The 27,815-nt window shown below is 35.9% G+C and overlaps 1 protein-coding gene across 6 annotated transcripts in view; it reads right to left on the bottom strand.

Annotated features, from left to right (window-relative positions):
- Positions 1-27,815, bottom strand: part of QKI (QKI, KH domain containing RNA binding) — a 155,860-nt gene that overhangs the window by 70,053 nt on the left and 57,992 nt on the right. For all 6 annotated transcript variants that reach the window (XM_071549423.1, XM_071549424.1, XM_071549425.1 and 3 more), the window contains exon 3: positions 20,014-20,130. In XM_071549423.1, coding sequence (XP_071405524.1) covers positions 20,014-20,130 — 117 coding nt within the window. The remainder of the gene's footprint in view (positions 1-20,013; positions 20,131-27,815) is intronic.

Below are 27,815 nucleotides of genomic sequence, written 5' to 3'. Positions count from 1 at the left end.
AGTACACAATACGCAACTATTTAACACACCAGCACTCGAGCTTCACAAGGCAAGGCATACATTGCAGTGGCAGTGTATGCAAAGTAAAAACTAGGTACAGCTCATCATCTACGAACAAGTTAAGGCAGACCAACAGGATAAAATACACAGACAAACTAAAAACTTAAGCATGATGTGTGTCAAAGCAAGATGTGATGTTTTTATTTGGGCACTTAAATACATATAAACTGTTTCAACGGCTTGCTCTAACATAATAAAACATGTAGGATAACAAACCTGTTAAGAGTTTTAAAACACTGTCCTGTTTTAGGCAGGAGATGTTAGTCCAATTCGTTACCCTGAAGACACCAGCAAATAACCTCTTAAATCTGATCATCAAAGAGTACATAAAAATGCCACAAAGATTCAAAAACACAGGCATGCAAAGTTTTTCCAATATACCTACATTAAGTACAGGCACTAAGAAAACAAAGAATGCAACTAAGAAAGAAAGTTTGCGCTGTATATTAGTCAAAAAGAGTTCAAAGGGCAGCTGAATTACCTCTGAATAAACATGTAACACCTGAAACTCCAGGTAAAGAAATTACTAGTACAAAGCTCCATACTGAGTTTTTAATTTTGTGCATTTCAAATATTTCCCTTCCTTAAGGGACTACGTTTGGAGGATTTTTCTGTGATATGTCAACCACCAGACAGTCCCAGGATACTGAAATCCATGCACTCTGCGAGCACTGTATGTCCTAATATTCACCCTCTTCTCCAAGTAATTACATAGCTCTTAACACTACAACCACTGTACCTGCTGGAATGAAGACACAGTGACCAGACTAGGATTCAAGTACCTATTTGGATATATTGAAAAATCTCAGTTGCAGAAAGCAAGAAATGGTTCATCACAAAAAATTTATGTGTAAAAATCACAGATAAATGGGCATTTATGAATACGTTTAGGGGAAAAAAAAATCCTTTTCCCACTGCTGTCACAATTTCGTGGAGACTTAACACCTTGTTCTCAGTTCCCTCTGATCCTTCAGGTCTGACCTTGTTCGCCTCATCAAACTTGATGCAGAGAACTCCATTTCCTGTTGTCTGTGTAGTATGATCATGCCTTGTTTCTTTTTTCTCTTTAATAGTCCTTGAAGAATCTCAAATTTGTTGCACAGATGAGCATACTTAATTTCTCTTCTTAAAATAAACAAAATATCTCCAAACTCCCTACTTGTTTAAACTAAGTTTAGGTTTTAGTTTTTCTAAGTTAAGGCCAGTAACAAGACACACAACAAAAGCCCATTATAATCACTAAAGTGTGGTGCTGAATAGTGCTCTGGATTAATGAAGCACTGGCTCCTACAGAAGTGCCATATAGTGTGACCAAAGAATCAGCACTACTGTGGAAAAAAAATATTCTACACAATTGAAGTTTTAGTTCTCAAATTAAATCTAGACAAACAATACTGGAGTCCCAAAATTTTAGGTTGTTCCAATAAGGTATTTTCATTTTAACATACAGGAATCTACAAAGCCCATGATGCAGAAAATGAGTTGCAGATAAAAAAGCCCCAAAGACATAAAATGCAAACTCGATTGTTTAATTGTTACATACTTCAGTAATATACACACATTCATTATATATATACACACATATGCAGATACAGAACTAAAGTTTTGTGATTTGTAAAAAAACTTTGATAAATTAAATGTTACATTATACTACATTGTAATTTTATTCTGTACATCTTATTCATTATCCCTCTTTTTATACTTAAGCTTAACTTGAAATCATTTTTTTCCCAATTTCAGAGACTTTGACCACAAGGAATAGTCAGGATGATTAATCTGGCCTCCAGTATATCATAGGCCATTACTTTTCATCAGAAAAAGGACTGATCTGACAGTAATCATTAAAAATTGGTTTAGTGTATCTGAGGTCATCATAACTTGACTCTGCTAATACACAGAATATAAGGTTTTTTCTAGATGGATTCTTTATAATTTTTGAAGGAATTGTAACCACTCAAAATCTGATTAAAAAAAAATTCTTAGCTTTGAGGCACAGACATAACAAGGGCTAACTGGAAAAATTCTCCTTACTTTAACAGTAAATTTGGAATTTCTACCCCTTAATCACACTCTCAAATGTCCACGGCTAAAAAAAGGGAGAGAAGCGATAAAGAACATCAGCATCACTGCTATCTACTTCAAAAAATCTTATGTAGTTGTGCTCAGAGCGACCTCATTAGAGAGTATACTTCAAATACCAGATGCATGTAAATACATCGTTATGTAGCCAAAAAGTGGAAGTACGAATGTGAGACACGCTTGATAGGCCCCAACCATAAATAAAATATTGTTCACATTTTCAGTTGCTGATCGTACATAGGCAGGATCTGAGCCTGCTGGAAATTATGATTCATTGTGTACATATGCAATAAAACCAAGTTTTATGGCATGCTTTCAGCAGGACTGTTTTCATCAGAGAGAAAAAAGCATGTTTAGAAGATGTATATATATTTCAAATGACAAGTACCATCAACTCATATTACAGGGGGAGATAAGGGGTCTGAATTTTCCTCAGGTGGTACATAAACCCTGTCAGCAGGATGCTTAACAATGTTCTTCTGGAGGACTATTTGCAGAGCTGAAAGCTCTCAGTTTCTGCATTTTTCATGTCCTAAAGCTTCTTGGTAGAAGAAATTTAACCTTTCTTCAGTGTTACTGACATAGTGAGCTTCTCCTATTTGACCAAGTTATAACTTTGCACAAGCATTTTTGTCCAGCCTGAATGAAATTCATGATAAATTGTCCATGGGGTGAGTGCATAAAGTTACCAGATTGGTGCATTCCATCTGGCATAATGAAAAACAAAACAAAACCAACAAACAATCCATAAACCCCAAACCCCCCAATCATCCAAACCTTAGTCTGAAAAAGAGAATTACCACTCAGCCTTAAATTTAGGAACCTTACTCTAGAGGTTCATCAGACAGAGTACTTCATCCCAAAAGTGACTGCTAGTTCTAAAAGAATAGTGAAGTACATAAAGGAAATGGATGCTCATGCAAAAAGGATCTAGGAAAAGCAATTGCTAAGGGAGGAAAGTTCCTTTACCACATTTTAACACGGTAAATAATTTCAACACAGAAATTTCTTCCTCTTGGAAAGATGATCTGAATATAACAACATTGTTTTAAAATTTTGTATATTGAAATAGGAAATTTCACTAAAAGAAAACACCTGAAAGAGTTCCTGAAAAATTGAACTGAAACACATAACAAAGGAAACGCTCAAAAAATGTTAGAAAATTTTTTTCCAGTGACTGAAGTCAATGAAACATAATCAGAACAATTTAATTTAAAGAGAAAAAAATCTCACAGTCTTGTTATATTCACTTCACAGAGAAAAAAAAGTAGGATATGTCCATTTAAGACTATTCATTCTGGAAGAGCACAGGCCTCAACATTTTTTGAGATTGGGCTTTTATACTGAACGCGTGATAGTTTGAGGAAGCCTTACCAAACTATCTTCAATATCAGAAAAACTATCTGTGGCTGGATAGTCTAAGTTGCAATACTCGCCTATGAAGTGAAATGACTATTCAATGAGAACTTCTGATCATAGGAAGCCATCTAATGGCTTCAGAAACTAACCCTAAATGGATGAGCTAACACGTTACACTAACACTGTAATCCAGCACTGCTATACCATGAAATAATTCTGCTAATCTGAATGAATGTCAAATTCACATGCTTTTTTTTTACAGTGCGGAAGACAGAAAACTGAGGACAAAAAAAATAGTTAAAGAAACGGACAGAAATCATTCTACTTTAAAATGCCAGAACAGAAAATATCAAATTCTTATGTAATGCTTATCACTGTTTACTTTGCATGAAAGGGGAACTGTGTGGTGCATAAGAATAAATCTACATTTACTGACTTCATGAATTACCTAAAGAAAATGTAACCAATAATCACGTAAAACTGTATTCTTAACTAAATACAATTTCATAATTTAATGAAATGTATCACTTAATATGGTCAGAAAAACACTTCTTTCAAAAGAAAAGCAGACTACTTAACACGCCATTTATAAGATCTCATCTAAGAATGACCTTCTGCAGTTTTCATTTTGTAAATCATGATCAATTCACACAATGAAAACATTTTTCCCCTAAACCTGACTTTCCATGGCAGTTTGATTGCATCCTGTGAGATTTCAAAATTCCACTACCAAATACAATCTAGAATTCTGCTCTTTAACAATGGCACTAAGTTTAGGTTTTTAACAAAACAAGAAAACCTTTCTAGCTTCCACACTCTATGAAGTTTTTTAAGATAATGTATTATCTGTAATGATTTTTGTTTGTTAACAAAAGATAAGGTTATATCTAAGACCAGTCATTACTGCTAACCATTCAGTATGTGCAGTGTGCCTCCTGAACAGACTTTATTAATTGTGCCTAATTACTGCAGGCAGCCCATCTTACTCTCTGCATGTGACCTCTATTCACCTAATAGCTGAAGCTCCGAAGTTCTAGTTGAATTACCATGCGTTGCCATACCCACTGAGCTCTTCAAAAGGACTTCGTGTACACGCTTTAAAGCTGCTACAGTAATTACTCCTTTTCTTTTACTGTTTCGTATTTTTGGCCAAATTAGTCTAGCATCAAACATTCAGCTTTCACTCCAGAATAAAGTCGTTCAAGCCTGCTGAACACAGACCTTTCAAAGCTCATAAGGAAAGCAACCAAGCCATTCCTTAATTTCTGTGGATGAATGAAATAAAAAACATTTAACTGCTATTCTAACAATTTTATTATACCCTTTGTGGCTGGCTACTGATGTAGCTGTACGTTTTCACTGTTAGAATATTCTTCAGCACTGATATGCGAAAGAAACAAAGACTACCAAGTTTTTCCATGTTAACTTCCTTGCTTTACTCTGTCTTGTTATTTCTGCTTAGATATGCAAACAATAGATGCTACTTTTTTTCAAAAAACAGTGAAATAAGTACCTACAGCAACAGATGCTTCACACAGAGGAATGACATGGAACAGGGTAAGGATAGAGCAAGGATCTGCCAAATTTCTAATTACTACACTGAAGTTGTATTTTTCAATTCCACTATAGTCACTATTATTAGACAGTAAGAGTCATAAAGATGTAAAAAATAAATAACCAAAGCCCACCACACACTACCACATCAGAAAAGACAAAACTTTATTGTCCCTAGATCCATGAAAAAACAAAGTCATCTCCAAATAGCTGAAAATATCCTGTTAATTTTCTTCACATCACGTCTTCTCCAGCAGATAAACGAGAGCATTATCACTGTTTAATACAAGTTTTAATTGAGTACCGTCACTGGTGGGAAGAAAAGTGTGGAACCACTACTTTCCATATCAAACAAAGCAGGTAATTAACAGCTATTCTGGCACAATCCCTTATCACCAAAATACACAACACTGTTAAGTTCTCTCAATGCCAATGCTTTGCTTCAACAAAGGAAAGTTGATGTTTCAGGGTCACATTCACTCCTTTAATACAGAGGCATAAATTTACTGCTCAGTCAAACACCTATAATTAAACACAAGAAGAATATAATTCTAATATTCAGACAGTCTTGCATATGAGTGGGATATCTCCCCCTCTAAAGATGATTGCCTTTCATTTTTTAGTTTCAAGTAGCTACAGTTCACTTAGTTTTGATTACATAGCAATTAGATATGCAAATACAAGAGATCTAAAAAAATGCTTTTTCAAATGTCAGATTGTAAGCAATCAAGCTTATTCTTTTCTCCTGCACACACAAGCTATTCATTAAATAGCTATTGTCTTAAAAACATTCCAACAGATTGCATTTATTAGTGTTTTAGAAGCAAATATGGAAGTGCACACTACTCAGAACTCAGCTCATCAGGGAATGAAATGGATCTTACTATTAATTTAATATATACATGTTAGTGGTTAACTATCATCTTAGGTCATTTTTCCTGTTGTTATCAGTATCGATGCTCACTGCATCTTCACATTAATCAAAACTTATTAGTTTATATATTTAATGACAAACGTATTGGTTGGTAATAAATGTCACAGCTAAAGTTGCTAAATTGTTGAGTATCAGTAATTTGTCAATGTATATAGAAAATCCATTCTGAATAATTGATTATCAGTGACTTTTTCATTGTATATTAACAATACGTTGGTATAAAGCAATTCACTAGGAAACTATGTAATTAGTGTAATTTTGACAGGAATAGCCATTTTGACGCTTCGTTTTTCTTTTTTTTTTTTTTTTTTCAGAAAGGCCCACAGATATGTTCTACTACACATGCAGACGTAGAATTTCTCATGCATATCAGACCACATTTATGAGCCCAGTTCTCTAGGAGACATTTCACTGGTCCTCTAGAAGCAGCCCCCAGTCTCAGATCCACTAATCACTGGTTAAAATGGTGGGAAAGGATGTTTGGCACCAGCTCTGAAGAGACCAGGAAAAAGAACTACTGCAAAATTATATGGACTAGGTTATAAAATATTTTTACCCACAACTATGGTCTGCCACTGATAGTTTGAAGATTTCCTCTTGCAAAACTCTACAGTGCAAGAATAAAATAGGATGGGGGCAGGGGTTGGTTGTTTTTTTTCTCTAAAATATCACAAAAATCACTTCCAAGCTAGCAGGAGAGGAAAAAAAAAGTCCCTAAAAGCAATCCTGTGTTAAATGAGTCAGCTGTGCAAAAATGTACACTTGCAAGGAAAGCTGAAACAGTTCTTTCCTCAGGCTGAGCTTTTAAGCCAGGTAACAGGAGTAAATAAAATGCTTTCCTAGTTGAGTCCATGATCAACAATCACCCTTCAAGATGCCTTCAAGGAGCACAGATCCTTTTCCAAGGTCAGGAAAGCTGCAAGAATTACAAGAAATGCCTGATTCAGAGATCTGTTTAAAAACCTGAAAAAAAATCACTTTAGCTCGGCAACACAGCTGTAGACCCTGAAATGTTCCACAAAGTCAGATCCAAGAAAAAGCTGGAAAGGCTTTTTACAAGAACTGACATTTATAAGCTAACAGATGAATGCATGACAAATTATTTGACATTTTGAGGGTCTTAAAATTTTCCTTTTTTTTTTTCCCTTTAAACGTTCAACCTGATTTTCTTTTTCCCTCCTCTTGCAATACAGGAGCCTTACTTAACCAGCCAGTAAGGTAAAACTCATTGCCTGTCAGCTTGCCCATGCAATGTTTACATTCCTTCTGTTGCTTCTTCCCTAAGGGTTGCTATAAACAACTGTTTGAGCGGCAAAGATATCCTGCATATTTGAACTCCTACCCACTACAGCCTAACCTACAGAACAATACAGCTGAAAGGGGAACCCGAACAGTCCTTCCCAGGGGTGCCCCTGCAAACACTTCCTCATCTATTACATGGTTCTCCAAGGAAGACACTGGGAAAGTCCTGTATCTACTGCTGTGAAACACCAGGCTCCAAAAAGCATACTCATAATGCCAGATTCCTGGCACTTTCTGCATCTGGCAAGAGTGGTGATACAGCGCTGTCTAATCAAATCCACTACACTTTATACTCCGACTTGCAAAAGCAAGTGGGTTTAACAGGAACACAAGCAATATGCCAAATATGACTCTTTTCAAGTTAGACTTTATTCTACCTGAGAGATTCTTCATAAGTCAGGAAACATGCACTGAATTAGATTACAAATAATAGGTCTGAAGCCTGCAATAACCAAATAATAGAATCAGACTTCCTTAAGAGAACTGAAACACATAATCAATAGTATGTGCTTTCCTCTTTGAAACATTTGTTTGTGCAGGTGTATACAGAAGACATGGCAAAGTCAAAGTATCTGATTTCTTACATAGGAAGAATTGTGGGGTTTCTTTCTTTTTTCTTACCAAATGAACAATTCCAAAAAGGTGCACTTCAAGCTTAATTGAACTTATATTTTAAAAGACTGTATACTGAAAAATTTCGCTAGTCAGGCTGCAAAAAGCAATTTGGGTATTTGCAATACCCTTGTGTCCTCACTGCATACTAACTTTCAGGTTAGTTCCAATATTTCAAACCACATCAGTAACTTTAAAATTTATCACTTATTTGGGTTTGTAATACAGCTTAAGAGCTTTCCTGATTAATGCTGTTTTGAGTCCGTGTGAGCCAACACATTTAAGATGTAGGTCCTTTTGTCAGTCAAAATTTAATTCATTCAGTTCCAGCATTGTCAACTTGAAATATAAATATTTCCCAGACACTTCAATGACTGCTCGATCATTTGAAGATTACTTATTAGATGGAGACCGAATACAATACATATTATCAAGACAGAAAAGACAGAAAACCCTCAATGTTTCTCTAAAAAAATAATTTTAAATCTAAAAGTTCTGTGTTAACTACTAGCTTTTTGTTTTTGAAACCATGTATTGTAGTATATTTCATGAGTTCAGCAAGCTAGTTAAAACCAAATACCCCCCAAGATTCCAGCACCTAAAAATTAAATTCTCTACAATACGTAAGATTGTAAATATGCAGGGCATTTGAAATCAATAGTTCTGCATCTTAAGTGGCTACCCAATAATTCTGTCAAGTGAATCCATTGAAACAGTCAGGCACTTCAGGTGGATTCAGTCAGTTGGCTAAATGTGGTTTGTCATTCCAATCCTTTAGCACTGTCTGATTGCCAGAGACACATTAATCGCTTCTGTACGGCTGCAGCACTGAACATTCCAGATAACCATTTATAAAAATACTCCAAAGAGTACAGAAGCAGTGACAAAGCTGTTATTAATTGTGCAATGGGACCCATCTTTCACAAAACTGTTTTCTTATTCAAGACCAACATGCAGTTGCTAAAGTGAAGAGCAACTTTATCCCACAGAACGGTCCCAGCGCTGTCAGCACTTCTCTTCTTACACTTTAAGTACCACCACAGCAGAAACATCAAGGACCAACAAATGAAGGTACACAATCACACTTACTAAGGAAAAACGTTTATCTAGGGCAAAGCATCAGGCTGTGGCATCTAGAGTTTAAAAGTCTGACAGACAGAAAACGAACCTGCATTTTAACATGGAGAAGTACAGGAGACTGAAGAGAAAAAATACCTAGAACTAGGTGACCACATCCATGCTTTAGACAGGATTTGAGTAATTTTTCCCAGAGCTCGAGACTGTAGAGTCAAGACACGTACAACACTCAAGACTATACCAAGGGAACACAAGAGAACAGGAAGACCAGCTTTCAGCTTTTCATTTATAACTCCAGGGTCTGATTTTGCTATCAAGCTTGAATAAGCTTTCTTTATAAAATAACCTTCTATCAACAGTGTTTAAAAAATCCTATGAAGAAAACCACCACAATACCAGTATCAATATCAAAGAGAGTAATGCGTAAAAACACCCTCCAAATAATTAAATAACTTCACACCAGAATATCCAACTCCTTTTTGCCTCCATGCAATGCTAACCTCATTGGAAACAGCCATACCAACCTTGTGCCACAACACATGATCACAGAACAGTATGAAAAGATCAGGAATAAAGCAACACCTGCATCAGACTTATTACGCACAGAAAAAACATTATCATAAGTCATGTAAGTATTACATCCAAACATTTAGGTTATATGCACTCACTGCCCACATGCCAGATAAAGGCACTCATTAACAGACAGCTCATTGCTTTTAAACAAAAATTCCTTCCATTTGTGCATGCAAAAATGCTGCTGGTACATGTGCAAAACAACACATCCAAGCCAGGACAGTTTTGTTCATAATTGCGTTGCCTATTTTTACTTGTCAGGAATCAAAAGGTATCAAGTATTCTACTTGAGATACAATTAATCTTAACCTTTCCTTTTTACTCATTCTTCATGTCACACCTACAACTTGCCTACAGAAACCTCTAGTCAAGTCTGAGAGCAACATCCTTATCTATTCTCCACACCTCTTCAAATGCTACAGCACTCAAAGTTCATGTTCCAGTAACTTCAAGGCACGTAAACAGAGCAAATTCAATCATCCTGAATCTCAGAAAACATTTTTTCTATGCATTTCTGCTGTTGGATTTTTTCTTTCCCTTAAGATGGTATTATGCATGTTAAATAACTTCAACTTGTAGTTATGAGAAGTCTGCCTTTATTTTCTTATGCCTCATGTAATCTTCTTTGCCTGCATTGCTCAAGTCTCCCAGTTACAACATTATTTTTAAACTGCCAGTGTTTATATCATTTGCTACCACCATGCAAAGAGATAGTGTTGCTAGAAACCAAAACTCAGTTTAGTGCAATTTCATGTCATGTAATTGTGTTTTCAGAGGATAAATGAAGCACCATGGAAATTAACCTTCCTTTTATTATAATAATTCATAAAGCACATGACCACTGAGAAGGAGGTAAGCAAGGACCAAGATAGAAAAAGACAGCCAGGGAAGATTTCTACAGAGAACTAAGTGGAACCTTATGTCACAGTAAGGAAAATGAGTGTAATTTATAAAACAAGGGAGAAGTTCATGAAAGAGGACAAAAAAATCCAAACAAACAAACAACAAAAAACCCTCGCATACACAAAAAAAAGTTGACCTAGGTTCAAACCAAAAGAAACACAAACATTAGAAAATATTCATGATCCTACAAAGACTCTGTATGAAAAAAATCTCCCATACATTTTGCTATGAAAATCTAACTGCTCTGTGAATTATTTTAGATTACTCTCTATACTGCTGTGCATATGTTCACTCCTCAAAAATGTTAGTTTTTCACACATGAAAACATCCTGGTGTTTCCCAGCAACTGTGCCAAATTCATGATGTTTTTATACTGGCTAGACATCTCCTTCCTGTACTCAGTCCACCCATTCTCATCAAATTTTCTACATAATTCGGTAACACATTCTACTGAAACCAACCAAGAATTTGATATTCCCAATGTTTTTCTACAGCCAGAGTTTTCTTGTTACTTCAGCTGCCCGTTAATCCATTCTGTCAGGCATATGTGAGCTACTGTCTGCATGTAGTCATTGTTCTGCAGACTTGATTTTCAATGCCCAAAACCAGCCTGTTTTCTTCTTTTCAGGCTGTTAAGGTTAGAGGACAAAATTTTGGTTGTCTTGTAGGAAAACAGTACTGAATTGATTTGTGATTCAAATTACATTCAACAAATGCATCAAGAAACCATGAATACTGTGTGTTGTCATTGTGGCACTTAAACAAACCAGGTAATTTACACAGATTAAAAGGTTCTATTAAGTTAAACAGTCTCCAAGCATCGTTTGGTATATTTTACTACCTCAAGAGTTGAGAGCACTCTGGACTCTGAATCCCAAGGTCCTGAGTTCGAGTCTCAGTGGGACCGTCCCCTGGCAGCTCAATGCCTCCCTGCCATCCCATCCCATCTCGGATGCTCAGTAGGGTCAGCCCCAGTTAGTACCAGCTGCTGTGACAGTCACAAGGACTTCACTCTCACTGTCCAAGCTCGCTCGGCCGTGGCAGATGGACCTCAGGACTTAAACGGTGGGGCCAGTTCTGCACACGCTGTGCCTGACCTAAAAAATCCACTGCGCAGGCTGGAAGGGCACACCCACGTGGGGAGAGTCCTGCCCAAATCTGCGTTCGCTAAGTCTGGACATACATATATACATATACACTGCAAGGGTAACAAGCTTTCTCTAACAGAAAAGCAGGTTTGTGTACCTGGTCTTAACAAACATTTGAATAAACTGTCATTTTTCCATGCAGATACTCAATACACTTCAGAATTGTTAGCAGTTTTAAATGCATTTTTAATGAAATATTCAGTGTGCCTGCACTTCAGTGAGTCCTACATTTATCAAGACATTCCACCTTTACTGCCCAAAAAGATAAGGAAAACATATTAATAGTTAGCAGACAGAAGCAGCTAATTACTCTCAGAAACAACTAACAAAAATGTGCAACTATTAATAAATCCCCTCTGTATCTGAAAAGTGTAAAGACAAACTCCTGGAAATACAGATGGATAAACTGTAAAGTAAGGATACTGCCCCACCACACACCTATTAGCACCTACACAGCTACTTGAATTTCACTCATATGCTTAATACTCTGTTCTGTAGGCCATACATAGCACAAGTGCAACCCGTGATTAACAACATCCACTTCAACCCAAGTCCAGGCATGACAGAGGCTAATACTAAGCCAAAAGACCTAAGGAAAGTGAAAAACTGTCACCATTTAAACAAATTTAAATTGTAAACCACTCAGTCCTTCTAGGAACTACAATTTGTGATTGTTATCATACAGTTGACAAGAAATCCAGTATTGCCACAAGGAAACACAACAGATTATTTGTCTCTATTTGGAAAACAATAAAATAGCAGAAAGTCAAATAACTCAATCTTCCAAATGTTCAATTAGTAATGCAAGTATTTGGTTTCAGCAATAGTGATATCTTACTTTGTGTTTACTCTTTTACTCCATTCAAAAGAGTCTATCAACCTCAGCCAAATTGTAAATCTGACCCTAAGGAGCCACATCCAGTACAGTAAACAACCACCTGTATTCCGCCTGCCAGCAGCTACCAAAAAACCATGGAGAACAAAAAGGGTCAAGAACTGATAACTACTCAAGAATCACACAGGCATGTTGCTTTCCTCCCTGAATCAACAGCTTGTAACTCCAATCCCACACTTAAGCAGACTTTTCAAGCAGGACAAGAAAATTCCCCTGATCTCAAACTAAGTCTGGTCTTTACAACACAGATTGGCAAGCAAAGTTTCACAACACTCAACAAACACTCAACAAATTTCTGATAAGCAGGATTATCACAACATTAATTCTTAAGAAAGTTAGAAAAAAAGTCAGCCCTGCAACAAACATGAAATCATTCACTGAGGGGTAGGCCAACAGGTTTAGGTTGCAAGGTAGAAAAATCTGAACTCCAGAAAGAGTTTAGTGGTAGTATTAAAAGAGAATGATGGTAAAATCTGCAACCCCACTAGTTACCCTTCACAGCACACGATGAATATGGTAAGATAGCGCTGAACTTGTCATTTGTGGAACATCAGAAAAATTAACTCCCTCATTTTAGTATTATTAGATAACATTCAACACTATTACCCTTACAAGAGAAGATTAAAGTTTTAAGAAATTGTATGACAGTACGTAAGAATGCCCATCCGCTGCTAAAACAAAGTCTCCCTTGTTCAGTAACTTGTTTCTGATCCTTTTCTGCTAAGTATGGAAAAAGTTTTGTTACAGCAGATTTTCATTATTTAAACCTTGTATTACTACCTTGCTAGACAAAGTAAAATGCAGGTAGATGTTTGAAGACAATTTTGTCAGTACCCCAAAACAATTCAGAATGCAGTCCCCCAAGTCTTTCAAAGCTCCTATTCAAATGCCAGATAAAAACAGCTGTGAGCTGTAGCCTAGTCAACCTTCTATAACACAATTAACGCTCTCTGTGCTTCCCACCTAACAAAAGCTTAGGAGTAATTTTGCAAAAAGACAATTTCTGCCATAGCACTGAGTAAGATGAGTCAATTCTCATTCAACAGACACAGCATTTTAATTTATAAACCAGACTTGTTTATACACAGATGTTCAGGCAATGATTCAAGACTCCTTTGATATACTTTTCCCCCTACACTTCACGCTACTTTTCTCCAATTTCAAGATAATCTAGATCTCTCGCCTCTTGATCATAAGGTTTTTCCTCACAGGGAACTGACAGAAAAATAAAAGGAAAGCATAATACGAGCTGATTTCAACTAGCACGGGCTTTGATTACACTTCTCCAGTCTACTCTTTCCAATATTTAATGGCATTAAAGAAGTATTTTCTTAAGTCAGTTATTTTCATGTTTAATTAGTTCAGTAACCAATTTAACTGCTCAGAACAAAATGACATATAAACAAGTTTTGATAGCAAAGTTAATCATAGCCAAAGGCTCCAGTTTCTTTCACATTACAGAGGAAAACCCATGTCTTAAGAGTGTTAAAATCTGCTCCAAGCTGCAACTTTGTATTGAGCTCATGCAGACATATATGCAATATATACTGGATATATTTAGTAAGTGGGCAATAAAGAGCAAAGGTATGTATAAAATAAACCATCTAAAAGATGCATTGCATCAAATGCATATTAATAATATTTTCTGAAAGACTCATACTGCCTTGCAGTAATTTTTAAGGTCCTCTGGCACCTATTTCTTTTTTCCAAAGAAAATCACTCTGCTCTTGAAAGTAAGAGCATTCCCCTGGCAGCTATGAAAATACTTTTGCAATAAATTACTTCAAATAAGAAGTGTTTGTCAAATCCTACATAAAACTTCAGGAAAAATGTTCTTTTCTTGTAAAATTCACATTCCCATACATAACTATGCTAATTGTGTCTGCATTCTTCACTGTTGCCAATGTGAACTGAACATTTTTTTACTTAAAGATGTGTGCAGGTTAAGATTTCAAAGATAATACTCCAGAAATTCTGGACTACAAAATGCCCATGAACAGGCTTAAAAGGAGTCAGCCTTCAGTCAAGGGTAATTCAAGAAATAATATCTATTACCTTCAATATGGCTGCATTTTTAATTCTTTGAAGTACAGTTTCTACTAGACAGTCCTTAGCATTTATTTGTGTTATTAAATCAGTTACTTGTAAAGGGATTTTTTTTCTGTGAAGATTTTTTCTTTGTTTATGCTATTAGCTAACAGTGTAAACTCTTACCTCTTGAAAGGGTCACTGCTCAAATATTACCAGCAATATAACCCAAGAGACATGGTTTTTGTCAGTGAAAAGGGAAAAAGGCCATGCTTCAACAATTCTTTAATAAAAATAGTAATAATAAAATTCAGCTGTTTTTGGCTGCATTCAAAATAAGTGGTTACAAATGCAATGAAGGCTTTGAAATTGGAACAGAAAAGCCTATTTTCTGAAGTACTCACTACTGAAAAAAACTGTAGCTTACAAGCCACTAGAAATGATTTCATTACATCTTATGTTTTACAATGAACCTCTAGGAAGACAAAGTGGTATCAACACCAAGTATACCCTTAAATACGTTTGGATTCTAAGCTAGAGCATTTTTCTTCACATAGCTGCATACAAATTCTCATACAGCTTAATATGATGCATTTTTCACTGTTTATTAAAATAGCAATTGTGACACAGTAAACATTTAAGTTTATATTAATATGTGGGATTTTGTTTAGAGTTAGTTTAAAAAAAGGCCAAATACTACAGTGGTCAAAAATTAAGTATGAAGAAAGTCTCCCAAGCCCGATCAATCAATTCGAGAAATCAAACTTAACAAAGACATGCATACTTACAAGAAAGCGTGTTTAGAGGAAATTTGACTGTAGAACATACTGGATGCTGAAGTTAATTGCTACCAGGATAGCATCTTAAACACTTCCTTCTCAATGATTTAAGTAATTTTCTATTCCAAGTTTATAACACATGCTGTATAAGACATATCAATCTTAGCTAAGGAGCCTGCTCATACAGTAACTTTTAATGTATAGTCACAGAAGTTGATAGCAATTAAAAGTGAATGTAACTCTCTTACATACACAAGTTGTAGCTGTGATTTGCAACAGAAATTAACAAAGCAGAATTCAGCATATCAAACATGCTGAACTGCTACTCTGCACTGTCTCACTTGGCTTCCACTAACTAGAAGTCAATTTTCGTAACCAGCACCCTTAACAATGGATATTGACAAGGGATTCTGCTAGTTATAGTTCTAAACGTAAAAGTAAGCATCTGACCTGCAGAAACTCCACCAGCATTGTCAGAAAGGGATTATTTTAAATTTATTTTTTTAAGTAACAGTACAGTCATTCTAGTCATGTGTGTGGAATTGCTTTTCACTTTCACATGTCAATGTCCCAGTCACTTAAAGCAATTTTTTCCCTGAAATTCTTAAGGGTATTAACAAATAGTCAAAACCCCACCCTCACAATGAGTGACAGAATTTTTCTAAATTGCCATTTTAAACTGTGGCCATGATTTGTCACCACAGATACATGAAGCTGTCAGACACCATCAGCATGCTTGTGTGCAGAGGCACTTTTTAGAAGCCACAGGACTGAGCCAAGCAATTTATTCCCAGAGCATAAGAACAATGATGGATGGTCAAACTTCGATTTTGAAACACAGAACAGCTTCACCACTGGCTACCATATGCTAAATACTTTGCATCTCAACATCTCAAATATAAAAACTTAAACATCTTACAAATAGGGTAGCAATAACAGAGCTTCTTTAACAAGACACACGACAAAGTATATATATGATCTAACATCACTTTATTATCTAAACCAAATGCTGAAGACTTTCCATTGGAAATCAAAGTGTATCAGATGACACTTCAAAGACTAAAAGCCATTAAAATATTACAAATCTATAATACTATACAGTACGTAAATTCAGTAAAATATCCTGACCACAAGACAGCTAAGTTTTTCCCCTCTGAAAATTTTCCCTCAAACTTTGTGCATGTACAAAGGACAGGGGGCTTCTAATTCCTTTTCAGCCTTACTATAAAAACAGAAAATCAGAAAGTTCAAAGAACTGGAATTATCTATTTACCGTAACCACTCTACACAAGCCAAAGGTCAAGACTGGTACTAACTGCGAGCTTGTCTTTTATGAAACCATATGTAACTTCAGCTTTCAAAGTGAACAGGGATGTAAGAACGAGTAAGCTGTAGGTCAGAAACCACAAATCAGTTCAAATGACCTAATATGAAATAAAGTGCAACAGAATGGAAGCTGCTACAGTGGATGAAGGCACAGAGTCCTTCAAATTCAGAATTGCATAGCTGCCTGCCTTTCCATACAAAATAACCAATTCTAAGGAAAAAATTCTGTGTATCATACATAATGAGATGCTTCCTCATTAAGTAAGAATGAATAATGCACTCTCATCATGCACTGTTCTAGAAGAGATTCTTGTCTAAAAGTAGGAAGAAATGGGAAATAATGCAGTTGACTAAGACTGCCACGAGCCAGCAGCCTGATGCTGCAAAGTTTCATACCCCTCTAAGTGAGATAATGTGTTAAGTGTGTTAAAGAGCACAGGGCTGACTTCCCAAGGTGCGTCAACATCTGTTTTGCAGAACTTACATAAGGCAAGGGAGATGTAAAAAAATACAGTTTTCCTACCCATCATTGGACAGTCTTCACTTCTACTAATGAGTATTCTTTAACTTGTGTGTAAGTTACTAGTTTTCCTCAGTACCAAATGACTTGGTCTTTATTAAAGTTACATATTCACTAGCTTTTGATGGATGCCTGCAAACCCCTCTCCTCTTCCCAATAATCTCCATCAAGCACCCCCAGGCTCTAATCAAAATATTCTCAGTAATTAAGGTTTTGATTTTAAATCTGTCAAAAGCTGCCTAGGGAGATGTTCTGATTACCAGCGGAGCCTCAGATATAAACAATTTGAGGATTTCCCTTGCTTTCTGAGGGAAATTTGTCAGCAAGTTTCAAGAACAATTCAGTGAAAAACTGGAGAAATCTCAAATATGGACTTTTCTAACCAATGTTGACTCTAAATGAAGGAACGGTTTAAAAAAAGAACTAGTGTAAACTTTCATGGAAAAAATACTATTACCTCTGTATTTAAACTTGGAAGTGAACTAGCATTTTGAAGTACAACCTGCAAAGAGAGAAGCCTTTTGAGAAAATGAAAAAAAAAGGTAGTTATCATTAAATGGCACAGACCATCAAGAAAGTTGCACTGCAAGACTGAGAAGTTCATCTCTAAGTGTAATTTATCAGGAAAAGAAGGAAAAGCAAGAAAGGTACTTATGCCCCAAACTGACAGATATCACTCATTCTTACTTTAATCTGGTTTTGATCACCATGTTTTAAATACAGCTTCCAAATCTTTATTTTTACAAGAAATTTCTTACTGGTGTGCATCACAATCTGCATCATAATCAAGGATCGTGAAATTCTTCCTACAGCATCAACAAAGATAGAGCACCAAAAAGTCCATTCTGAAAAATATAAACTAACAACCAATACAAATCACCTTGGGAGTGCAAAAGAACTTTAGAAAGATTAGGAATGAATGGCACAAAAGTCAGTTTTATAAAGAAAATTATTTGGTATTTGAAACTGGTTTACAACCAGTATCATATTATTTGGTATTCGAACATACTCTACTACGATATCACTCAAATACATTCAACACTAACTGCAGTATTATCTCATTAAGTGACCAAGTACTCTGTGCTCCAAAAATATGAGACTACCAGCTTAGGTGATGTAATGGACATTCAAGTGCTGGCTGAATGAATTTGTAGTTTTTAATGTATATGAGGTTCCAGCTGATCTGCCATACTTGTCCCTTGTTGACGATAAGCTTTCTTTCCTTATTAAACTTTGAAAGAAACAGGCGACTCACACAGAAGGACTCATCTTCTCTAAGGTTTTTCTTAAATACAAAAGTCAGTAACTCCCACTGCCTAGTTTCTTCCAAACAGACAAAAAAATAATAGTAACAAAAAAACCCATGGAAGGTGAAGGCAATCAGTCCAAAAACACCACTTCCCCAGACAGTAAACCTGCCCAAGCTATCTAAAGAGCACAGGACAGGACAGGTTCTGAAGCACAGCGGTGGCAGGACTCTAAACGTAACAGCCACCTGGACATGCTCATCAGCAACACTGCTGGAAGAGAGGAACCTCCAGAAGTCCCTCCAACCTCCACCATTCTGTGATTCTGTAACAGGCACTGCACCAACTCCAAGACATACATGAAGGTTGAACAGACAAGGTGAGAACATGTAACACTGCAGAGAAGGTGCTGTTATCCCAGCTGGCAGTGGAGAGTAATGCATGGACATGTGCTACACAGACTGGTGGTGCCTAAGTGCCTGCCCTGCTGATGCTGTAGAAACTGAACGTGATTGCTAGCTGGTCCCACATCTTCAGTGCAACCTATTATGAAAGGCATTAAAAGAATGAAGATTGTTACAGCTTTAACAAAAACACAGATAGTCAGACTGTCTTACTTCTACAGAACCTAGATAACCAAAACCTCTCTAGGTTAGACTAGATCTTTGCTCAGAAACTGGAAATCTCAAAATTCAAAATAGCCATAGGTAGAATAAGAGAAAGGGTGATGACAGTGTTACAGCATATTACAAAAACAAGAGGCATCAAATGAAATTTCAAAGTGATAGTGATAAGATCTGGAAGGAAGCCTTGAACTGGGTAGACATTTGCTATCTATTGTAATTTTAATGTGTCACATGTATCAATAGAATGCACTATGTGGCTGAACAGATAAGGAAAAGAGGGGGAAGTGTTTCTAAGAGAACCAAAAGAAAAAAATACTTCTGGGAACAAAGAGGTAAAGAACACTGTTGAGTGCATATTTCAAATTGGAAATAGGTAGAAAATAAACCTAGAAAAACAGTTACCAAGAGAACAACCTGATGTTCAGGATGGCTCCATAATGCAGTTTCCCTATTTATATGGGCAGAGCAGGCACATTACAGGACAAGGCAAGGAACAGCCCTAATTACACTGCAACTCCACCTAAACACAACACAAAACCAGAAACACAGTGCCTTTTGGTTCATTCAGACCAGATTCACTGACAGAAATACATTAAACTTTTCTTTTTTTTCTTCAATCCACACTATACTTGCACAAACCACTACTCTTGTAATTCAGTACAAGAAAATTATTAGTAACACCTTTGAGGCTAACAACTCTTTCTTAGAAAAATACATTTAAATTCAATTTTTACCTTTACCTGAAACAATCATAAGGCACTTATTACAGAAAAATACTTTATAATTGCTAGACTCCCAATTGCAACAATACGGAGCACACACACATTTAACTTCAAGATAGCGTGTGTTATTTACTAGGTCTGTAAAAGACACCAGACAATGAAAAAGCATACAGTGACAACACAACAAGTAAGAATGAGAGACAGGAGCTTACCCTCCATGAGAAAGCAGAACTATGCATCTGAAACTATGCTACCCTTCAAGAGCTTACCTTCTTTTTGTCCCTCATTGAGCCCTTCCCCCGGACCATTATCTTGCATCCTGTTTCTGCCTCAAGCTGTTTAGCAGTTAGTCCTCTGGGCCCAAGGATTCTTCCAACAAAGTTAAACTGAAAAAAAAAAATATTTCTATAAAAGCAAGTAAACAAAATTAATATAAAATTTTACAAGATGTATTTCTGTCTCTAAAAGTATCAAGTGTTTAATGGTTTAGAACACCACAGTGTTCATACCTGAGGCTGAAGAATTAGGCAAGTACTGTTTTCATGTATCAGATATATATGTGACTCCAGCTTTGGGGGGTACAGGTTTCAGGTGAAACTAGGTCTTTTAAACATAACATTAGACAGTCTACAGCAGTGGTATTCCTATTTTCCTCATTAAAATGTATGATTCTGTCAGAGAAACTACAAACCACTCTCTCTCAGCACTAACATGCCCAGATACGCTCATGTACAGGCCAACAATGTGCATCATGCCATGGAAACACAGAGAGTCTGGTTGCATGACCAGACATTCACACAACTTCTGTGTGGTGGGACTGCTCAGGTGCCAGGTGTGTAGGTCCAGTCCCACAATGACACAGGACCTTCAGGAAGGGCCTCTATGCTCAGTGTTTTACTGCTCCCTGCCCACAGCTCAGGAACCTGCAGAAAATGCTCTTTGTCACCATTCCATGCTGTTCGGGTGGGCTCAATCTGGGAAGCACACCTAGAGAAACCTTTCTTTATCTACCCTGCCACAGCATTTCCTTCAAAAAACCAAAATGGGGCTTCTTAAATTCTCACTTTAGATTTTATGGGCAACATTTCTCAAAAACACTGTATTGTCACATACACACACGTGTATATATACACACACATAAATATAAAATATGCATATATAAAAATAAATGTATACATACAAACACAACACAAGCACCACCACTATTTGTAAGCTGTATAATTTACTCAGTTGTACATACAAATAAAGCAAGTATTTCACATTTAATTGGCTACCTGTAGCAGACAGCCCTCTGCCTATGCTTAACACAGTAATACCACCATACGTATTTCCTACTTTTTTTTCCAAGGGGTTTTTCCCCTTTCATTAGTTTCAACCAAATACTCTGGAAATTATGACATAAATAAAAAAAGGCACTAAGTGATGGCAGTATTGAAAACATACAGCAGTACCCTGTGACAACTGCAGTGCAACACCCAAAACTAAGAAATTCCAGACTGAACATTAAATTCAAAGAAGATTTTAAAAGAACAGGAACTCTGTAGTAAGAACAGAAGTCTGAATATTTTAGATCCTGGTAAACAAAGCTATTCAATTGAATTGTGAATAAGTTGTTGGTTTTCATTTCCTCAGCTAATTAAAATTGGGTTTGAGTACTACAATTCAACATATCTGAAATCCTTCTAAAACTGCAAAGACCAGAAGTGATTTAGGAGTGCGCAGAAATTATGAACAGAAGCAAATTAAAGTTCTTCAACAAAAATAACCATATTTCACAGTGACTAAACTACTCATAGGGAATATACCCTCCCAAAGTTACTTAGTATTGTAAGCTCAGAAAACAAAGAAATGTGAATCAGCTGGAGGGGCGTGTGGGGTGTGTGCAGGGTGGAATAAAGACTAAAGGAACTTATGAACACACACAAAAACTGTGAATCAGAAGAAATTAAGGAACGTTCAGTAAGACTACATAAAGCAATGTATAGCTACAAGCAATAACACTCATCTTTGAAATATTATTACAATCTTACACGCTACACATACCATGTTTAATATCAGAATTATACAGCATCTTACGTGACTGTCTCCAAAGCCACACTTCCTGCACACTAAACCTTTAGCTATCTATGCCATTCTACCAGTAATGCTAAAATAATATTGCAAACTTGGTTTAAATCAATCTTTTAACCAAGACACAAGCTGATTATTATTATATTCTTCATAACCCCAAAAAACCAGCAGCCTCTAATGTTTTATGAATTTGGATGATGATTAAAAGAATAAACAAATAGTAAGCTAATTTGGATTAAAAAAATAGAGCAATACAAGATCCTAAGAAAAAAAGGAAGAATCTGAATTACTCTCAAGTGTGCAACTTTATTCATGTTGTTTGAACACTATTTAGAACTTCTAGTTAAGAAATCACTGATTTAAACTGCAACACATTATGTTAAATGTTAAGCCAGTACCTTCTCCAGAGCTTTCATAAATTGTTCCAAGGCAGCTCAATGCTGTCTTTTCTTTCTAAAATAAATGTATTAACATTTTGAAACTTTTTGGATAGCTATTCCTTCCAAATCTCTGTTCCTTCTCATTATGTCTCTTGGACCCTCCAATTTGTTAATTTCTAAAAGTAGGATGCTTAGGCAAGGCAAGGCAACTTCAACTGAGACTTCAACAAGGTTAAGTTAGTCAGAAAATTCTATCTTACAAACCACATTCTTCTTTAGCACATCCCAGGCTGCTTCTTTCCCTCTCCCCAAAATTCAGTTCTTATGTTTGTTTCAACATTCACAGACCCCAAATATGCTTCTCCATTACCTCGCCCTCGCTCATTTTCACTATTTTTGTTTCATATACAACTCTTACGCCAGTCTACAACAACAGGGCTCTACATTTTTGTAATAAATTCCACATGGTTGACTTTAGGCACAGTAATTTCAACACAGTTTTGAACTTTAATTCTGTCTTCAGAGGTATTTGATATTTTTTTAAACACACTTTTTACCCTACCAACCAAGTTTTTTTTGAATCATAGAATCATAGAATCGATTGGGTTGGAAAAGAATTCCGAGATCATCAAGTCCAACCCTTGGTCCAACTCCAGTTCCTTTACCAGATCATGGCACTCAGCGCCACGTCCAATCTCAGTTTAGAAACCTCCAGGGATGGGGAATCCACCACCTCTCTGGGCAGGCCATTCCAATGCCTGATTACTCTCTCTGGAAAGAATTTTTTTCTGATATCCAATATTGAATGTGTTAGAGATCCAAGATGAAGGAGAATTCTGCAGGATCCCACCTGAGGTGCAATCTTAATTGACTTGCAGTAATCAATTATCTCAAATTAAGCCAATCATTACTTTAACAAGTGATCCCCTAGTTTTTCTATCGATGGATCACTGTCAGTATTCAGTTCCTCAGACAATCACCTTAAAGTCCTAGCTCAGAACTCATAGGAAAAAATAATTCTGACTCTTGTCAGAGATGGAGTAGTGACCAGTAAGACTACAACTCAGGAACACAACACAGAGTAACTTGACCAGTCGCAAAAGTTTTGTCAGAATCCAGCTGTACCTGCCGCTACTGCTTCTCTTACCTGTCAGGCCATCTAGACTATCAAACAGAATTATCAGAACGACACATCTGACAAATTCAAAAACACTCAACATCTGCCTCAACATTTCTCATGTTCTTTGCCTCACGCACTCACCCAATCACACTCTTTATTGCCTTGTGCTTCCCTTCAAATAACTCGTGTGCAAGAATACTGCTTGCTCTAACAATTGTACCAAGACAAAGCTAAGAATATTTTCCTTTAATTTCTGAGAGCTTTTTTTCACTCTGCATTTGTCTAGTACTGTAGGATTCACCTTACCCCCAGAGAGCTGCTAGTAAAGAAACAGCAGTCGTTCAGAAATCTATTTGACCAATTTAAGACTGCTCTGCTTGGAACGTACCTAAGCTCACACATATTGAAAGGAGAGATCATATTAAAAATTAAGCAGAAGCTGCCTATGCTAAGGCTAACAACTTCTACATCAACAACACAGAAAAAGCAACCAAATGAAGTCAGCCTTTCCTTCCACAACAATTAATATCTCTCTCTACTCAATATATTTTTCTAATATAACATTTTCGCTCGTGGTATTTCATAATTGTTTTACTGGGGTTTTTTAACCAAGCTTAACTAAGTTTTGTTTTGATGTTCTCAAATCTTCCTCAGCTCGAAATTAGAAGTAAAGAAACAACCTCCAGAGGAAAGTGTTTTCCGACACAACAAAACACAGGAGCATCTTATGCACCACCTAGAATCTTCTACACTTTAGGAACAATGGAGGGAACCAGCAAGGATACAACTTAACAATATTCATTAAAAGCCAAGAATTATTAGTGGAGCTCAGGTGTTTAAGTTCCAACCAGTTACACACATGTTGCACACTCTCTCATCACTCACAGTCCCTTAGTTTGCTAATCTTCCAAGCTTCAAGTTTTCAGCACGTACAAAACGCTACAGGATCTTGCTGGTTTATCAGACAGTTGTTGCCTTTCTTTGAGAAGATGACCAAAACACACACCCTTAAAAATGGAGATGGACAGCGTATGTTGGGAGACTGTATGAGAGGATTTTTGTTACTGAAAGTGTTGAAGCAGAAACAAATGTATTGAGGGGAAACTGCTCTCTATATACTAATATTTGCACCTACTCTGCGATATTATAATGATTATTCCACAGCAACTGACATTCTCAAGAGCCAACAAAATTTCCATCTAGTGACCTACATAACAAGTCCACAGTATCAGAAATTCCCTGATAAAAACATCTTGTATTCCCTACGTAGAGAAAAACTATTTCCCAAGCAGACCAGGTGCTTTTATAGTCCTTCTATGCCTCACCAGCCTCTATATCCAGATCAAAAGTAGTAAAGGAAAATAAAAATTAACTATGCTAAAGACTCAGAGCTGCCGATTAATAGAAAAGAGGTTACAAAGAAGTCTGTCTGGTTTTTACAGTGTGGGAAATGAAGTGTTTAAGGATCTTTCAAGTTAAAATCTGAAGAAGTTGTGCTGTAGTACTAAATCTCAAACTATTATGACTTTTGTATTTTGTGTTTTCCTTTGAAACACAAAAATAAGATGTGTCAGTATCTAATTTAACGGATAAAAAAAAATCTTTACTTCATTACTGGAAATGAAGTTGAAAAAATCCAATTTGATTGAAATATCCAAATCCATCAAGAAAGAACATAAGCACATGCATTTGATTAAAATTCTATGTAACTCAATTAAAAACTAATTTATTCTACCATCTTATTAGCAAATGTTCCAGTGATTTACTAAACATTGATTCTGCAAAGTTAGTTACTTATCACTGGACAAAAGCCAGAACAATCTATTCTTCAAGTCTATTTCAACTTAAGGAAATCAAGAAAACTCTTAGAAAACTTTTATGTTCCTTAGGTACAATGCACATTTGAGTACTTTTTATGCAGAGCCTAAACATTATTTTACAGAAAGTTTTAAGAAAAACTCAGTAGTTCCTCATTATTCCAAACCCAAAAGATGCTCTACAATTTATGTTGACTTTAATTAAGGATACTTTAAGGCATAATAATAAGCAACTAAATTCAGGAAAAAATTCTAAACAGACAAAAATTAGTCCTTTCTTTACCAATAATTCATAACAAATGTTTTACAGTATGTCTGTGTTTCTAGTAATCTGGCATTTGGTCTCGCCTTCTGATCTCCAGCTTAGAAAAATCATATAAATCCAAAGATTTCCTTAAAAAACCCATTGCAATTACTACAACTGAGCACTTTTAACTATAAATGTCCACTCGATGATGTTTAATTCGTAACTGCCTGTTGAAATCAGCTTCAGTAGTTATATTCCATATATGAAGATAAATTCTCAATTTTGAGACTACCTTTACATTTCATTAATTCTCTTTTTTGTTAAACAGTAACAGTACAACAACTTCAGACTTCCCAATCAGTTGGAGAGCACCTTAGCCCTTTCTTTATCCATATTTTTTTCCCAGTTATGTTAGACATAATTCTGCCAGCTTAATGTGGGTTTCCATCAGGAGAGAAAATTGTACCTTATACTCAACCTTCTACATAGCCAAGTCAGCTTTCAGATTGCATACTGACACATCAAACAAACTAAAGCAATGCAAAAACGTGGTTCAAAATGTCCTGGTGGATAGTTTGCTTTTTGAAGCCATAGAGAAAAGTCTTTCTTGCTCATTTCATTTTCATATGATTTTCTCCATCAAATAAAAAGCATCTGAAAACCAAGACTCCGCATGGTTCAGTGGTTAAAACATGTCAAGGTTAAGAAGCAATTTAAAACTGGGTGTTACAATGGAGAATATCTGGTAATTTTATCTTAAGCAGCAATGCTGACAGTCAGTTTAGCCACTCTGGAGAAAACTTCCTATGGCTTCAGATCGTAATAGTCTTATTCCAGAACCATTTAGGAGATAACTTAATCTGACAGAGTCACAGGCTGAAACACCAACCGTGGATGTGAAGCAATGAAGAGACACAAAGGAACTGCAAGACAACAAAGGCATTCAAAGGAAAGCGTGATGAATGTGTATGACACTCACGATGTTGTCTGTTTAATGTGAGTACTCTCTGTAAGATCAGCATTACTCTGAAGTATTAATATATTCTTAAAGACACAAAATGAAAAAATGTACTTGAATTTAAGTGTGAAGAAAATAGCTCCTGCATTTAATTGCAACATTTACATGAAAACTTAAATTGGAAATATTAACACAGAATATAAAAAATAGCACTAGGCTGACAAAACAAATATTCAGAAGATGAGATTTGGAACCCAGCAAAAGCTTTCACTGATGCACCAAAATTTAGGCTTGTTTTTTTTATTGCTTTCTTTTTAAAGGAATATTGGATTATGATACTGGTAAGATAGTTGTTTGTGCATAAAGTATTTCTGCATATATTAGAAAAAGCTTGAATTGCTTTCAGTTGTTTTAGATAATGATGGGGGAAAAATAAATCAGACATATGGCTAATTTGACTTTTTGAAAGTCTATAACTTGAAACAAGTATAAAATCATTTGAGGTACTAGAAAACAAAACAGGCCATATTAAACCTTAAGAAGGGAAGATAGTATACTTTCAGTTAGATAGTTTAGTGTTTAATAAAGAAAATGAAACTTTTAGCATAGTATTATAGATAGGTACCTTTGAGACTGTTATTTCTGAGAAAGTAATCTGAATCATTTTATAGGGGAAAAGAAAAAAACAAATGGGCAATTTACCCTACCTTACACCAAATATGCTTTCCAGCAATAACATTTTCCAATATCTATTCAATTAATGTATCATGGCCATATAACCATTTCCACAATGACAACTCTGGGGGGAAAAAAAAGAAAAAAAAAGAAAAAAAAAGGCTTTTCATTGTTGCTCTGGGGATTTTTTGTTATCTGGATTTTTGGTGGATTTTGCATTAGCTTTTTTAGAAGCACAGGTGTAGTTATTTATATTTATGTACATGTCCATATACAAACACACATAGACATAGTCTTAATACAACCAACATGCAGACCTGTGCACACATGTTTTTTTCCCTTTAGTAAGAATGACCATGAATAAAATTGACAGTAAGACACCAGCAGGGATGGATTAAAGACATAGTCTTTCAGTTAACATGTACAGGCCCCACCCCCTTCTTCCAGTACAAGTATTTTCTTTAAATACTTCAAGCTGCTACCACTATCTCATCCCATACACAAGATGATACCACTACAGTTTTGATAGGCTGCAACTAACAAAATCAAAAGTTTCTTTTTCCATGAATAGAAAACCTCAGATATATTCCATGCCTTATTGTTTTCAGTGATTCAACTTATCACAACAGAAAACAGCTACACAGCTTGTGTTGAAGTAGTAATAATTACTAACAAATAAAAACAAGTGCATTACATAAAGCTCACTTAGTGAGCACAGATTAAGTAGAAACAAAGGTGGCAAAGTTTACATAAACAGCCACTTGCATCCATTTAAGAAATCAAATGGGGAAAGTATAATGTTTC

This window comes from Pithys albifrons, chromosome 2 (assembly GCF_047495875.1).
Source record: "Pithys albifrons albifrons isolate INPA30051 chromosome 2, PitAlb_v1, whole genome shotgun sequence".
Taxonomy (NCBI): Eukaryota; Metazoa; Chordata; class Aves; order Passeriformes; family Thamnophilidae; genus Pithys; species Pithys albifrons.
Note: the sequence above shows the minus strand (reverse complement) of the source record. Positions and strands in the feature narration are given on the sequence as shown.